Source organism: Pantherophis guttatus, chromosome 1 (assembly GCF_059756535.1).
Source record: "Pantherophis guttatus breed Tessera chromosome 1, ASM5975653v1, whole genome shotgun sequence".
Lineage (NCBI taxonomy): Eukaryota > Metazoa > Chordata > Lepidosauria > Squamata > Colubridae > Pantherophis > Pantherophis guttatus.
The window spans coordinates 85,687,998-85,704,570 of record NC_142063.1 but is presented as its reverse complement, the minus strand read 5'-3'; the positions used below and the strand labels follow the sequence as shown (position 1 = coordinate 85,704,570).

General features: G+C 32.8%; 1 protein-coding gene and 1 long non-coding RNA gene across 5 annotated transcripts in view; both read right to left on the bottom strand.

The window, feature by feature from the left end:
- SHANK2 (SH3 and multiple ankyrin repeat domains 2) overlaps positions 1-16,573 on the bottom strand; it is a 373,648-nt gene that overhangs the window by 52,907 nt on the left and 304,168 nt on the right. For 2 of the 4 annotated variants that reach the window (XM_060687619.2, XM_060687620.2), the window contains 3 exons: positions 13,543-13,678; positions 11,082-11,162; positions 6,327-6,347 (listed from right to left, as the gene is read on the bottom strand). In XM_060687619.2, coding sequence (XP_060543602.2) covers positions 6,327-6,347; positions 11,082-11,162; positions 13,543-13,678 — 238 coding nt within the window. The remainder of the gene's footprint in view (positions 1-6,326; positions 6,348-11,081; positions 11,163-13,542; positions 13,679-16,573) is intronic. The other 2 variants (XM_034417321.3, XM_034417322.3) reach the window with 2 other exon arrangements.
- LOC117665443 (uncharacterized) lies at positions 1,644-3,631 on the bottom strand. The gene is made up of 3 exons (XR_004591351.3): positions 2,711-3,631; positions 1,882-2,041; positions 1,644-1,783 (listed from the first exon to the last, which is right to left on the bottom strand). It is a non-coding gene; the product is annotated as an uncharacterized LOC117665443 (long non-coding RNA).

Here is a 16,573-nt window from a genome sequence, read left to right as displayed (position 1 = left end):
AGTAAATAATTTTGTAGAGTCAAAACATCATGCAAAATTAAAGTCCACTCAATATATGGCTTGGAAAAATATTAATAATAATATAATATAAACTATTATAATAGAAAGTATGGTCGGAGCTTGGACTACAATAGTTTATGGTATTAAAATTTAGCATGCTGTGTAAATTAGATAAATCATAGTTAGAAGTTTGCTCTGCCTACCCAAGCCAAAAAATACTAATCTTCTAACTTCTACTTCAAGTAATGATGGCTCAACATTCCTTTTACAAAATCAAGACTAAGGAAGTTAATAAATGATTTGGTGTAATGTCTAAATATGTTTTGCAGATTATGGCTTGGGTTATTTTGATTAAACATGATGTGTAAGTTGACAAACCAGCTACATTGTATCAATTTTATGCATATATATATGTATGTATGTATGTATGTATGTATGTATGTATGTATGTATATATAAAACCATGCTTTATGTTCTAAACTATACTTGATAAAAATACATTTAGTATGATGAATGAAGATGTATTAGAACACTGTTAGCAATATCTTATAAATTATGTGATCACCTAGAACAACCATCAAAAAGTGAGTCCCAAGGGCCACACACGCTAACATACCTGGTGCTTTCCCACTGTCCCCTTAAAATGGGTGAGGTCAAAATATTGACTCTTTTTTTGTACTTTTTAAGGTTTAAAGAGGGTTCATGGCATCCATCATGTAAATGGATGCCAGATGTTCAAGGCACAATTTCACAAAGCTCTCCTCAGTTTTCGTGTGCAGCTAAGCAAACTGTGGAACAGTCCTCAAGTCAAGGAAATATCGATGTCTTTCACCTTGTACAACCCAGGTTGCTGAGAAGATGCCATCACACCCAAATTGTACCTTGACTTTAAAAGAACTTAAGAAACTATATATGAATTTTATATCAGAGCATAGTATAGAAATATATATATATGGAAGCTAAATGCTAATACTAAAACAAAAGATGTTTTAATCCTGTAGGCTTCCATTAGACTTTCTAGAATATCACATGAATTGTTTTAAAGATCTGCATACTAACAGTTATCAGGGTATTTTTTTTTAAAATTTAATGTTATGCCAATGTACAAATATCACATATTAGTTAAAAATCTTATCATTAAAAAATAAAAATTGATAATGGATTAGGAGAGGCTGTGTATAAGAATCATTTTAATAAACTAGTTCTACGTAAGATTTAACAGTAATAATGAAACTCAAAGCAGTAATTTCCCCCTCTTTTTAGCTGTTTTTTATGGATAAATATAAACTCATCCACTTTTGGGAAATAACTACTAATATTGCCTGTTGCTTCTATTCTGATGAAAAAAAAGATTATTTACATACAATCCTCTCAAACCCTTCTTAAATGATCATTAAGGGAACTAGAAATATTTTTAACAGCATTATTCCTGAAATACAAGAAATATTACTTGAATTACTTTCTAAATTCAACCATAACCTTTTAGGCTCAAAAGAAAGTAAAGCTTTTCCATTCTGAAATTAAGATTTGCTGAATTTTAGTTGGGGGTTGAAAGAGATGAAATTTAAAAATAGAGATCACTTTTCCAAAAAGCATAGTACTTTTGGCAGAATCCCATGGGAAATAAAAACAAGCCACAAGTTTCCTAAAAGCATTTATTTTATAACTTCCATCAGAAGACCACGGAATGGTTAACAACTGAAGAAAAATGAATTATAGTGAAAAATGATTCCTAGTGAATTTTACAGCACAGCAGCAGTTAGACCACAATGTACCATGGAATCTGAAAGACACAAAGAGATTAAAAGCTTTGAAAAGACATTCCATAGAAACCTTTACACTTGGAAAATCTTAATAAATCCATTGCATCAATTGACTTACTCCTTTTTTGTCAAGCAGTTCAAGAGTTTTTGCTCAGCAAAGTACCGCTACGTACAGTAGCCATAGAACTGTGATCCTCTTGAGTGCCTATGATTCCATTGTTCATTTCCTGCAATGCTTTTTTTTCACCAGGACTGGAAAATCACCCTCAATTATTTTTCTGTAGTGAAGAAAGACAACTAAGTACTTTACGTATTGGGGTCAATGATATGTTATAACCATATGAACATTTTATTCACACATAGTGTGCATGTACAACTGGTAGGAAATGGAGAACTATTTCTGAAAAGAGCATTGAGGTTGCTGTTTTAATGATACATAGCACATGACGATTATTTTTTTGAGACAGAGCAAGGAGTTCTCCCAAAAAGTATCTGAATAGATTTGAAAATCTTACTACCCAGGCAAATCAGAAAGAGAGCCTGAATGGGCATTTGGTTTAAGAGAGAGCTTTAGACAATTATTTAATTCATGGTAGTTTTTCATGGTTTGACCTTTCTTTATTATGGTCAAGAGCAGCAAAAGCTGGAAATGTCACATGCTGCTCTAGGAAGCCCTGGTGATATAACATTTTATTTTGTTACATTATTTTTTTATATGTTAAAAAAGAGTAAAATAAATTCACTATATAACTAATAAATTCACAATTCACCTTATAAACAAATAAATAAATAATAAATAAATAAAAATAAGGTCAGAAGAGAGTAGCCTCACTGCATATCTATAAGAACATTAAATAAATAAATAACTTGCTTTGATAAATAATAAATAAATAATACAATTTTAATTAAAGGTTGATTTCATTTTGTTTCAACCAATGAACACTTACACAAATATTTTTCAGAAATTCCATATTAGACTTTTTAGCTTCAGAAATATTTATTGATATCTTCCATTAGACAATATTATGACGGCTTGAAGACTTTTGTCCAAAATATCTTCCAAAATTATCCATATATTTGAAGATGTCTGGTTTATCTGTTTGTATTATAGTTGTGCTGTTAACAGCTCTGTAGTTAGTTCCATAATGATGAAATAACAAGGGCTATATTACACAGTCAGTTCAGGGCCTCTACAGGGCCTCTACAGGGCCAGGTTTGAGGCTCAGTTTTATTAAAAAGTATAGCAAATATAGCATTGTTTTGACAATTTTTTTTTTTAAAAATCAAACTTTTTCTTATAGAAAAAGAAATTGACATTGAAAATAGAACAGGCGATAAACATTGTCTCTTTTGGATGACACACAGCAATTAAAAAAACAAAAACCCACATTCTTGATTGCTGCATCTTTGGTTGAATTAATATTTGTAATTTCAAGGGCAAGATCAACAAAAATAGAAACACTTTTAATGTGAAATAGGCTAATAAATCCTGCTTCAAGTCTACAAATTTGTATATATCAATTTAGAACTTCATAAAATCCAATAAATTAATGACATGCACTTGTGTCACATGTTATCATTTTGAAAGGACTTATAAATGATTTACAAGCTCTATTCAGTATAGAAATGACACAGTTAAGTTTTTCTATTTTAAATATTTAACTGAAGTCTTGAAGTATTATCAAATACAATAAATTACCTGTAAGAATAAAGTCTGGTGCTGATGGAGTGACTTCAGAAAACAAAATATAAATAATTAAACTATTTAACTATGCAGAAAACTAACAGATCTTTGGCTAAAATCAGGGATCTATTGAAATAATGTGTGCTCTGATTTATTTTATGAATTAATATTTTTAAATCAGTCAGGTGGGCTATTTTATTTTACTGTTTTGTGTTTTAAAAATAATATTAATTAATTATTAATATTTTTAAACAATCGACTTACATTAATGTTACTGTCAATAAATAATTAAATTACTTAATTTGTTTGAAATTTGTTTGTAGTTTCACAAATATATAGTACACTCACTGCTACCCTTGTAAGAGTATTCACTCAGATATGATCACAGAATTTCCCCATTCATTTCAAAATAGTTACTTTATCCACACACACTTTTATGCATATCAGTTGGGTCTATGCACTAGTTTTAACAGTTAGCACACTACATACATGTATACAAAACATGCAATGGCATTAATCATTTTTGAAGCAGGGCCCAGTTGTTCACACATTATATACAGGAAACCATGATATGTAATTTATTCTTCTTGAATTACTGGAGATACACACCATACACAAATGTTTTATATCAATTATATCAAAATGTTTGCCTTTATATTTATGTTACATTGCTCCTTTTCCAGCATTTTAGCATGACCCTGGAGAATCTGGCTTACTCGTTTCACTTAGTTGTGGCTGATATAAAAAGGTCACTGCAGTACAGAAGTATTTATAGAGTCAGGCTACCATGATGTGTGAATCCTAAATTGTTTTTTCTAAATATTGTTATAGTTATAATAATTATTTTTTAAATATTATTATTATTCATAAGAAAACTATTTTTAGATAGCAAGTAGTTACTTACAACACTAATAGTATATTTCTGAGTTCATCAAGGATATTAAAAAGAAAATATGGGCTTGCAGTTTGAGAAGTTATTACAGAAGTTGTGTAAAATGCAAAAAAAAAGTTAAAAGCAATGGAAACTATGCTATATATTAATATTTTATGGCTTTAATTTCCCAATAAAAATATTATTGACCTAGTCATAGTCCAATGAGTCCAATGAAAGTTCATTGAATGAATTAATCCTCTCGGTATAATGGAAATCTCAGTGTGGAGAATAGATGCCAATAAAGCTTTGCTGGCTATTGAACTGAATGGAACAGTCTCTACATAAAGTACATGAAAAGCTTCTTTGATATATCACAGGACACACCTGTTTTTTAAAATAGGGTTGCACAAAGAACAGTGAATTTATTAATTCTTAGTTTGAGCAACTGATCTTTCAAAGCAGACATTCTAAGGTTAACCTTCATATACGTAGTGAATGCTACAGCATGTGAGTCTGAATGGTCAAACATTAACCTTGAATATCAATAGGAACTATGTTTTATTCAGAAAAAGAAGAATAAGCAGGCACACATTATACATATGGTATAATTAAATTCCAGTACAGAGTCATAACTTCATAAGGCCTCTCAACATGTCAAGGGCTTTTATAGCTACACAGATATTTTTGGTAGACAAGTTGGAACGCCACTATACTAAGTCAATACTGAATTTGGGACTCTTGGCTGAGGATCAATACAAAAAGTGAATGTTCTAGTAAAATATTAAAATAAATAATGAAAGCAAAATTAAGCAAATCTTATTTCAGTCATTTCAAATACCGTTTTAAGACGTTAGTATTATAAACTAGTTTGTAATTTATATGCCACTGGTCTGTAATGTATTTCGTCTTTATGATACATAAAGGATTAGCAATGTGCTGTGTGATCACATATACCAAAATCAAGTACCCTGCCTTGAAGAAAACAGGTGACATAAAAAAGCTTGGGAAGAAACAGGATGCAACCAAACATATGCAAACTTTATGTGCATACATTTAATCTTACTACAAAATGTCCATTAATCCCCGTTAGTCCTTTCATTTAGTAATCAGTTATTGCAAGTTGCACAATAAACTTGTATGCTTTGCAGCAGAGGTGGATCTCAAGGAGATAAAGGAGAGGAGAGTTGTGACCTTATGGATTAGTTAAAGGGACAGCATTCCATGCACACGGGACAGTGTGGAATATGCTACATTAAACCTGAAATTATGCAGAGCAGCAGTACTCCAGGTAAAGACTCAAAGGGTGTGTGTGAGGTGCCTATTTTTTTGAGACAGAGGCAGTGTGGTTCTGTGGTTAATAACTGGCCATTAAGCAGGCAAGTTAATTAAGTGATGCAGGACTACACCAAACTCCTGTTACTTGCCACTGTTTCTCATAGGGCTGCTTCACACATGACATGCCAACACGAAGGGAACCATAGTGTAGGGGAAAAAAACGATGGGAGGTGATAATTTTGCCAGTGTCCATTTTGACTCTGTTACATGCATTCTGAAGTGCAGCAGGTTCCAAATACATGGCAGAAGAGACAAACAACACAACATGTGTGTGCATATTTTTCTACGCAAGGAGGCTCCCGTTTGTAAGAAGAATATTATGTATGAAACAGTCCTAATTAGTTGCCAGATAGCACAGTAACCTTGTGGTAATGACTGGGGGACAACCAGAAACGGTCTCAAACATATAAAGGGAGAGAGAGTTGGGATGAAGGAGGCAAGGCAAAAGAAGAAAAAAAAATGGGATCATTTATGTCAAACAAGATTTCTCAAGGGATATAATTATTTTATACCTTTGCAATCCATTCTCTAAACAACTAAAACCATATTGATTTATTATTTTGTGATTGATAATTTGAACCACTACATACAATTGTGTATTCCACTTTAGTATAAGATGGTGCAGGAAAAAAAAGTAAAAAAATAAAGAGACAAAAATGCTTCCCCTTACCCTTCTTCTTCCGTACTGAAGCTTGGAAATAGAAAGGGAATGAAAATAAATCAAAATCTGAAGAGAACAGTCTTCTAATAAATGCACTAACATTGAGCATTAGGCACTCCTACCAGTAGTACTGGATGAACTGTATTTAAAAGGCATTAAAAAGTAATTGACTATTTCTAAAATAAATATCTAATTTCAGAAGTTAAACAGCATAGATGGGATGTTTTGGGGGGGGGATGCAATTTGAAAGAGACATTCTCAAAATACTTAGAATTTAAAGAGAAATGAACTGTAATCCTCTGGTTATCAATTTCTAATTACCTTTCTGCAAATGTTTAAAGGATTCATGAATAAAATTGTAATTACCAAAGGGTGCCTAATAGTCAGTGAGAATGCAAAGACTTAATGGATAAGAGGCTTCCATATAATCAGGCTATGAATTCTTAAGTTTGCGGATTCCAGCATTGGGATGCCACACGACAACTGGAGGCAGATACCGATATCAACTCTAAAAATTAGCAACATGGCTGATAAAATGTCAGCACATATTGTTTCACACAGAATTACCTGAAGTCCTTTCATTAATATCTACAAAGTTATTTGTGATGTTTAAAAGTATTCAGCACAGACTTTGTTTTCCAGGTCAACGAATGTCTCTCAAATATGGATTAATTTTCAGGATAGCAAAAATTAAATATTTCTAATATATAAAATGTCAGAGTAAGGAATTATCTGAAAGTCAGTGGGTTAAGTGTTTTAGGGGCAAATAGAAAATAAATCCAACCACCACAATGCTTCTAGAGTTGTCTGCTACCTAAAAGCTATAGATATTTCCTATTATTTACACAAGAATAAATTGTTCATCAAACTTGTGGGATATTTGAACCAGTTTTAGGTGAAATAAAAAGGAAAGGGGTGGGAAAATAATGTTTTAAAAGCAGCATAACCGAAGTACATTGGAAATAACATATAGTTAGCATATGCTTTGCACCTAATCTAATTTCTAGCATTTCCACAGTGTAGAAAATGACCAATCTGTGCAGATAATTCATTGACAACAGACAGATATTCTAAGTTGGAAAAAGGTAACTTATTTTCTTAAGCATCTTTTTTTAAAAAAATAGTAAAATATAAAACATATATTTAAAATAGTTTACTTAAGAAAGCATACTATTTTAATTAAATGATCTTTATTAATTACACTATGGATGTAGCTATGCTAATTGAAGAAAATATAAAGAATCAAAGAAATAAAGACCAATCTCTCTGATAAAAGAGCATCAAAGCCTTTTTTCTCCAATTACAATCATCTTATTCTCAGTTAATTATTAAGTAGTATTTTATTACTTATTATTATTATTATTATTATTATTATTATTATTATTATTATTATTACTATTATTATTACTATTACTATTTTGTAATGAATTTGGGAACTTTGCATATTATAGCTCTCTGCCAGTTAGCATACATTTCACTGTGCTTTAACTTATTCCATTAATTGATATACAAACTGATACACTTTCAAAGCACCAAAGTCCTGAAAACATATAGGTTAGAACCAACTACATGAACCTTATGCAATATCAACTCTACAACTAATAGTGCTATGCTTTAATGGTAATTAGTAAAATCCATTGAACGGATATGATGACATTTTCAATTGCCTGTGCTATGCAAGGCAAAGGCCTCTTAAGAACAGGAGGTGGTCTACTAAACAGCACCCATTGCTCCTATAGCATGTATTTATTAAACACATACTTATATCCACACATGTTTTCTCAGAACAATACTCAATTTGCTTCAGTGATACATATGAACTAGCAAGTAAGTGTGCACAGAATTGCACGTTGCATGTATACATTCAAATTCTTTACTACAGATAAGCAACCCAGACTACATTTTAATGTTACCAGATCTCGGTTGCAAGAATGTACACAACCATTAAGTGGCAGCAAAGAGATACAGAAACGTCTAACTCATTATTGCCATCTACTGGTCATTCCACTTTTAAAAATATCTGGTAGTTCTAATGTATTTAGCACTATTGGCAGCATACATAGACAGTGCACATTGTGTATTCTTCTACAGTTTGATTAGAAGTACCTAAATTCAATAAAGTTGCCTAAATATCAATAAAACTTTCTCACTTGAAATTAGTTGAGTTTGAAGTTGATAGGTAGTTTTAATGATATGTGGGAGGGAAAGAACTTGGAAGATGGGACAAAGAAAAGTTGCTTAAAGGTAAAGGTAAATGTTTCCCTCGCACATATGTGCTAGTCGTTTCTGAGTCTAGGGGGCGATGCTCATCTCCATTTCAAAGCTGAAGAGCCAGCGCTGTCTGAAGACGTCTCCGTGGTCATGTAGCCGGCGTGACTAAACACTAAAGACACACAGAACGTTGTTACCTTCCCACCAAAGGTGGTCCCTATTTTTCTACTTGCATTTTTTACGTGCTTTCGAACTGCTAGGTTGGCAGAAGCTGGAGCAAGTAACAGGAGCTCACCCCATTATGCAGCACTAGGGATTCGAAGCGCTAAACTGTCGATCTTTCGATCGACAAGCTCAGCGTCTTAGCCACTGAGTCACCGTGTCCCTTAAAAGTTGCCTAGAGATGGCCAAGAGAAAATTTGTCCCCAGTTTTGATTGGCTACAAAGTTTGGATACAACCTAATCTAAGTTAATCATCACAGCTCCATTTCAACCACTTTGCCTGTTTGCTTGTAAATGACCCTTGTCATGGCCCAAGGAAAACTGTTTCTGGACCTTAAAGTAGTTCATGAGTAGAATAATAATAAGATATTAAATCAGCAGTGCAAGACATGAATTTCATTTAGCACTACACACTGATATCTATAATTTCTATATACAGGTCAATGAATAGATTCTACCCACGGCTCATATAAAAATTATGATTAACTTAGATTAGGTTGTATCCAAACTTTGTAGCCAATCAAAATTGGGGGCAAATTTTATAAAATCATCATTTCTATTTTCCTATGAAGTTTCTGCTTGGGAGACTTGGGGAATTCTTCAGAAAAGTGTGGGAGCTGAGGGATGCAGGTAGACAATAGGCCATTGCCTCTCTTCTTTCCCTAGCAAGGATCCTTAATCTCTTCTCTAAAGAGTCATCTTGATTATGGAAGCCTAATTTTGTCATAACAAAAAGATGCTAAAATATTCCATGAGATGACAGGAAGACTTTTTTTCAACAATATAAAAAAGCAACTCAGTCTAAAAATCTAAGATACTGATCTGACTTATAAAACAAGGTCTATAAACCTTTCACAATGGATGAAAAGAGGGTATGCTGTTTTACCAACTCTTGAGAAGGATAATTAAATAATATTCCCAATAATCAAGAAATTTGATACTGACAAAAATAAAACAGATCAACACTAGCATGTATATAAGTTCCCCTTATTTTCCCTAAATAGGTAAGAAAATCATTGCAAAACTAAGTTAAAAACAAATAATAATAAAACATTTTTGTCTTTTGTAATAAGAATGGTGCTTCTGTGAAGAAAATTTTAATAAATTTTATAGTCAAGAAAATAAATGCATAGAAAATGTACACATAAAATACTAAGTTTTGTATTTGACAAATATTTTCTTTTGAACTTTTTAGTTTTTTTAAAATATAATTAATTACAAAAAGCTTAAAGGTGTTTTTTTTAATAGAAAGACTTAAATATAACTTCTTAATAATTAATTGTGATGGTTAAAAATTGCACCTATTTTATTTATGTATGTTCATATTAAAAGATTATGTTATTTTTTTCCCAAGCATTTGGTTAGTAAGAGAGATCAAGATTCTCTCAAAATGTGAGTTGAGCAGCATAATAATTTAATAAATAACATAAATAAGATTATGAATGAAGTTATTAGGAATCAACCAATTACTCAGTAACTTTCATTGTATTTCATAAGATAACGAAACCAATTACCATGCAATTATTAAAAACAGCAAAAAAACTTCAAAAAATGGTTTTTCTTACTAATACAAATTCCTCAAAACTTTAGTAATAAATAAGCAATTATGATTGGCTCAGAACAAAAAAAAATAATGATAGGAAGTGCACAGTTGCTGCATTTCTGGAAGGATCCTTTCCTTTGCCTAATGGATATTCTTTCTTTGTCAGTTATTAAATGATCAGCAGAGGGAAAAGGCTACAACCCCCACCCCCCATAAAGCAGTTTCCCTTTTTCTATCTTACAAGCAAATGTGTCTGTCAGAGATAATAACTTTGATAGTCGCTTGTTAAATTTGTGCAAAAGCTTCAAATCGGCTTTGAACTGCTGATAGACGGGATCTGAGAGCAGAAATCTGTTTCTATCTGCTAATTGCATTTGGGGATCAAAGTAAAGAACCCCAATGGGAGCTATAGGTACATAGTTGTTTTTTTTTTGTCAGCTTTTTAAAAACAAGGACTAACAGCTTACCTTTATCCACTAATGAGAGGCCACAGAAATTTAAAATAAAACAACATTAGATGAACTGATTAATCAAAAATACAATAAAATAAGCTACAGTTTTAATTTAATGTTTAAATTGATAATGCATATAAATGATAAATACATTCTCTTGCTGGAAACAAGGTTATTCATGCTCATCATGCAAACGTGGAGCCTCCAGAAATGCAACATTCCTATGTAATCATTGCAATCCAATGTTCAGTACAAGGTGCAGTTCACTTTCAAACAGTATAACATTGGCTTTACATCTCCATCATTGCAGCATGCTCTTTAAAAACACTTTCTTACCAAGCTCTTCAAGCTCTGAGGTCATTGACTTAGACCGCAAGGTCAGTGCAGTGGTTGGAGCCCGTTTTGGAGGTGGTGGGGCTTTGCATTAAACAGAAGGATATAGATAATAAGTAAAAACACTTCAGAATACATTGTTCAGATTCAATTCAAAATGACATTACTATTTAAATGAAACTTAAACTGCTTGCCTCAGTGTCCAAAAGATAAAGTTGTCTGATCTATAGCAATACTTATGAGCTACATACAAAAAAGTTCACAGATAAGAAATACAACATATGGATACTAACTTAACTCAATGAAAGCTTGCAGTAGACATCTTAGATACAACAGTTTTCAAAACATGAGTATTACTTTCTGGCTATGCAAAAACTGTATGGTACTTGACTTTTTAAACAATACATTTGCTATGCTGAACTCATAGTTTTACACTATTCTAGAATCATGAGATAAAAATGCATAAATGAATCATCATAAGCATAGCATGCTGATGCCAAAATTGGGTTATCACAAGAAGGCTTTGCTATGTTATTGAAGCTCATACAGTATATATAAAACTGGCAATCATAAGGAAAATAAAGAGATTTATGAATCATGTATTTTCATTCCTATATTTAATCGTGCTCCTAGGAATAGATAGTGAACAACAATTCTGATCAGGTATATTTGTAACATAAATTCAGATCAATAAATTACAAACTGCATGGAAAAGATAAAGAACAAATAAAAGCCATTAACCAACATTCAATTGCCAAAATGCATGGTAGTTGGCTGCAGGATTTCCTTATACAAATTATTGTCACCACTAACTCTGAGAATTGAAAGTGGAAAAGTCTTAGAAAAGCAGGGAAAGTGCCAACAGCTTGGCAAAAAATAATAGAAATATGGGAGATGCTGTTATTTAATATTGACATCACCATACTCAATCAATAAACAATGTTGAAAGAGAGCATGACATAAGAACCCTAGCTTTATTCTAGTTAGTTTAGTTTATTTGATTTGTATACCGCCCTACTCCCGAAGGACTCAGGGCGGTGAACAGCCAACAATAAAACACATAAATACACAAAATTTAAAAACCCGATAAAATCAAATTAAATTATTTGGCCCAGACAAATTAAAATACCCTAATAATTTAAAAACAGATTAAAATTTACATATTTAAAAAGGGAAGAGATTAGGCCAAGCCCGCTTGATGGAATAAAAAGGTCTTCACAGCATGGCGGAAAGAGCGCAGATCCGGGATCCTCCGTATCTCCAGATTCTAGCATCAATACATGTCATTTCCAGCTCATTGTTCACCTTGTTTTATATTATGATTATCTCTACTACTATCTCCAATGATATCATACTTTCATTAAATAGAAATACCCAATAATCAATTTTTGGTTTATTATCAAGATTAGTTATTCTTTTATAAATGTATGTGCATGATTTAAAACATGTTGAGTTATTGATTGGTGACATACAACCATAAAAGCAAATGCCATATAAAGATGGTAACATGCATGTGTATTTCACAACAATGGAATAGTTGCAAGTTAGATGTATTAATAAGAAAAAAGACATCAAAAATACAGAGTGCCTTTATTATTTATATCAACTTAAAATAATTATTTCAATATGGTTATTATTGATTAAAAATCTGAATATATAAAAAATAAAAAGTATATTTGTTGATTGAATCTATTAATTATACATTTTCTAGGTCAAAGACATCTTGAAGGATTGTGATTTATTATTTATAATAAATCAAATAGCTAACAATTATCCCTCTTTCATGATATCCAGAAAATCTGCTACCACATTTTGCCAACAGTAGGAATGGCCATTAACGTGGAGAACCATGTATATGAAAATGTATTAGCACATGCTTTTGACAGATTACAACAAAACCTAATTGGATTCAGACATAAATGTATTAATTCTCTTTTATCTCTCAGAAAGATACTTAGCAATGCCGGAATTACTTTCTTGTGGAGCAATTGCATATTCATCCTGGCAACTTGTGTAAATTGTTTCATTCATACAGAATGTAATAGTACATTGCAGCAGGATAGTAATCAATTATAAAATTAGTCTCCACCCAATTATCTCACATACACATACAGAGGCACTTCAGGAGCAATGATAGCACCAGAAGTCCAGGGGTGGGTTTTAAAACCCGTTGCTACCGATTCACTCGTGGGCACAGAAGCCTCTGGGCGGATGGGCGAAGCCTCTCACCGCCACCAGTAATGGTTTGCTATGGATTGGGGCGAACCGGTAGCAACCCACCACTGCAGAAATCCCAGTGTCCACACCACTGGAAATCTATCATAAAAGAACCCTTGCATTCTTGAATGTGGACATTCATCTTTTCTTTTAATTAATGTTACCTAAATATCAGAAAATGGAATGGTATACCAGATTCTTTTATGAAGAAGCATCTGAAACAATTAAAATAATGAAAAGACGGTACCTTTCTTTCTGGCTGTGTCGTCTGGATCTAGATTTCTGGTTACAGTGACAACTTTAAGAACTAAGTGATTGCCTCCTTGTCGGATCATATTCACCACCTGCCTGTGGCCAACCTTGACTACATTTTCATTATTAACCTGTAGACAAAAAAGAATGGGATGGAATTAAAGTAAACAAAATAATTCATATTAAATTCACAAGGAAAAAGACTGTTTTCATTTTTGTGAATGCTCATATAAATTAATTTAATCCTGGACTAATGTGTGGATCAAAACTTGTTATGCAATTTGCCAAACTCTCCTATGAAATTATCATTTCAAAATTATTCTGAGGAGAAAGATATGTTAAAATGCATCTGTGAGGAATACACTGAATTGAAGAAGTATAGGTCAGGACAAAAGCACACACATAAATAATGAATGTCTCATCTAAAACAACTTTTCATTTTTAAAAACTATATTAGTGCTCTGTGTTAATCCCAGTTAATTTAGAGAGAGTAGGAAGCAAATTTTTAATTACAAACAGATTTCACTCATAAGCAAAAGCCATTTAAAAAGCAGAGATATGAAAGCTTTGCTTAGCCACGTGACACAATCAATAGGAATAAACAAATGTGACCTAGGTGGAAAAGCTGAGTATTTCATAAATTCTTGGAATTATACAAAAATAAAAAAGTATGAAACATCAAATAGATAAATTATTGTTAGTGATTCCCATTTGTTCTCCAAGCCATCTTTCTGGGTTACTTAGGTTTTACATCTAAAATAAGCAGCGAAAGCAAAAACATATTTTTTTTTTTAAAAAAAAGTTCTTTTCTGACACATTACAAAATGCAATTTCCTACAATCTTAGAAGGCATCTAAGAATTACTCCCAAAGCATCTAAGGGACAAAGCCAATCTTGAAGCGTCTCCGTGTTAAGCAATGAAGAGTTCTACATAAAGGGAAATGGTAGAATAAAGAGATGGGATGGGAGATAAAGGCCCAAATGAATGGAAAAGTGTGAATTTCTTAAAGTGCCCTTGTAAGACATTTACAGCAAGCTGAAGTGACCCTGAGTGATGACAAGGTGAAGACTCATTCAGGAACCTCTTGTTCAGTAAATCAAACTGTTTATATTCACTGACTACATCTCTGAGATTGAACAGGTAGCATGCTGACTTACTAGGAAGGGATATATAATAACATCACACAGATGGGTTTAGTAATTTTATTTTATTTATTAATCAAATTTATGTAACTGCCCAATTGAAAAAATCAAAACAAAATTCAAAAGTTATGATATTTATGTAGTTATTTACCAAGAACATCTAAATTATATTAAAGTAACCAAATTGTCTTTACAATCCCCAAGGCATGTCACAACTTTTGAGCACCCCTAATGTTTGGAAATTGAAAGTTGAAAAAATTGACATGCCCAGGCAGTGCCCTTGTTACCAAAGATAATGTACAACAGGGGTGTCAAACTTGCGTTGTCACATTGTCGTTACGTGATGTATCTGTCAGGGTTCCAGGTAACACCGCCAACTAAGTAAGACTCCAAGGCAGGCAGTTCCTCAAAGGTCTATTTTATTAGAGGTGTCATATTGGCACATCTGGAAAAACCCGAAACTGAAAGCTCCTGGGTTTTCCCCACCCAAAGGAAAGTCAAAGTCCCTTCTCCTGCACCCACATGTCCATCACATGGTCCAATCAATCCACTGTCCCAACTGGAGATGCCTCCCAGTCACGCCACTGCAGGAGCAGGTTGAATGTCCTTGACTCTCAGAGAAAAGAATGTTGTTATGGCTAAATAACTCTACCAACTCCATGCAACCCCCCTCCCACTTTCCCACAGTACTAAGTGTGGCAACCCTGAAGATCCAAAGAAAAAGATGGCCTCCAGGGCTGACAGTATCGTGACTTTTTTCCCCTTCGCTAAACTGAGGGTGGGCGTGGTCAGCGTGTGATGCATCCAGCCCACGGGCTGCGAGTTTGATACCCCTGGTGTACAACAATAAATAAAACAACCAATGTAATATTTCTGAAACCACAAGAATAAATAACATAAAAACAAGAATAAAAAATATTACAATGTAACACTATAATTTCCACTGTGTCTGCCTTTTTCTTTCTTTTGTCTTTGCCATGCAAGGTAGTGGGCCAAAAGTATAATTCTTGATTCTGCTTTTGTTCATGGCTACTCAGCAAAATATCAGAGCTGATATAGGCTTAAACTTATGCTTGTCAAGGTCATCAACATACTGTAATCAATAAATTCCAACTGTGCAATGAGGAGATTGGCTGGTGGGATGCGGGAAGGGGGGCAACAATTAATTAATGTCCAATCTTATTCAGTTTTATCACACACAAAATATTCATCTCCTTCTATCCACAATAGCATCCAGTTGTCCCACATGTGCAGTGTGGGCCTGACACTGAGCTATAATATATCAAATGTTCATAATTATAGGGAACCACGGAGTATGAAATAAACAAAAATCAATTGAACATTTTGACATCTATAAATCACATCACACACTAATTTATGATTCTTTTAACAGAAATAGTATTTGCTATATAAGAGACACCTTTGCATATTTTCTGGAATTTGCTGAATTTGAATTTGCTGGATTCATTTAATGGTTGGAGATATGGGCCTCAAACTACAGTGTTAATTTAAAGGATGTGGCTTTGTGTTATAGTAGTTTTCTTCCTAACAGAAATTTTATATATTGATTTTGGTCTGGAAGACTCATTGGTCTTTAAAGATATTTTTACATTTTCTGACCTACATGCCAGGCAGGAAGGAAATTAACTGAAGGCCAACAGAAATGTTTTCATTAAAAAAAAAAGATATTATATTATTGGATGAATACCTTTTCCTCATCCCTTAAACAGTGGTGTCATTTTATATTTGAACACAGGCAGTCCTTCCTTAACAACTATTTATTTATCAAACTTCAAAGTTACAGCAGTGCTGAATGAATGATAGTTGCAGCCAGTTCTCAAATTTATGGCCACTGTAGTGCCCCATGGTCATATGATCAAAAT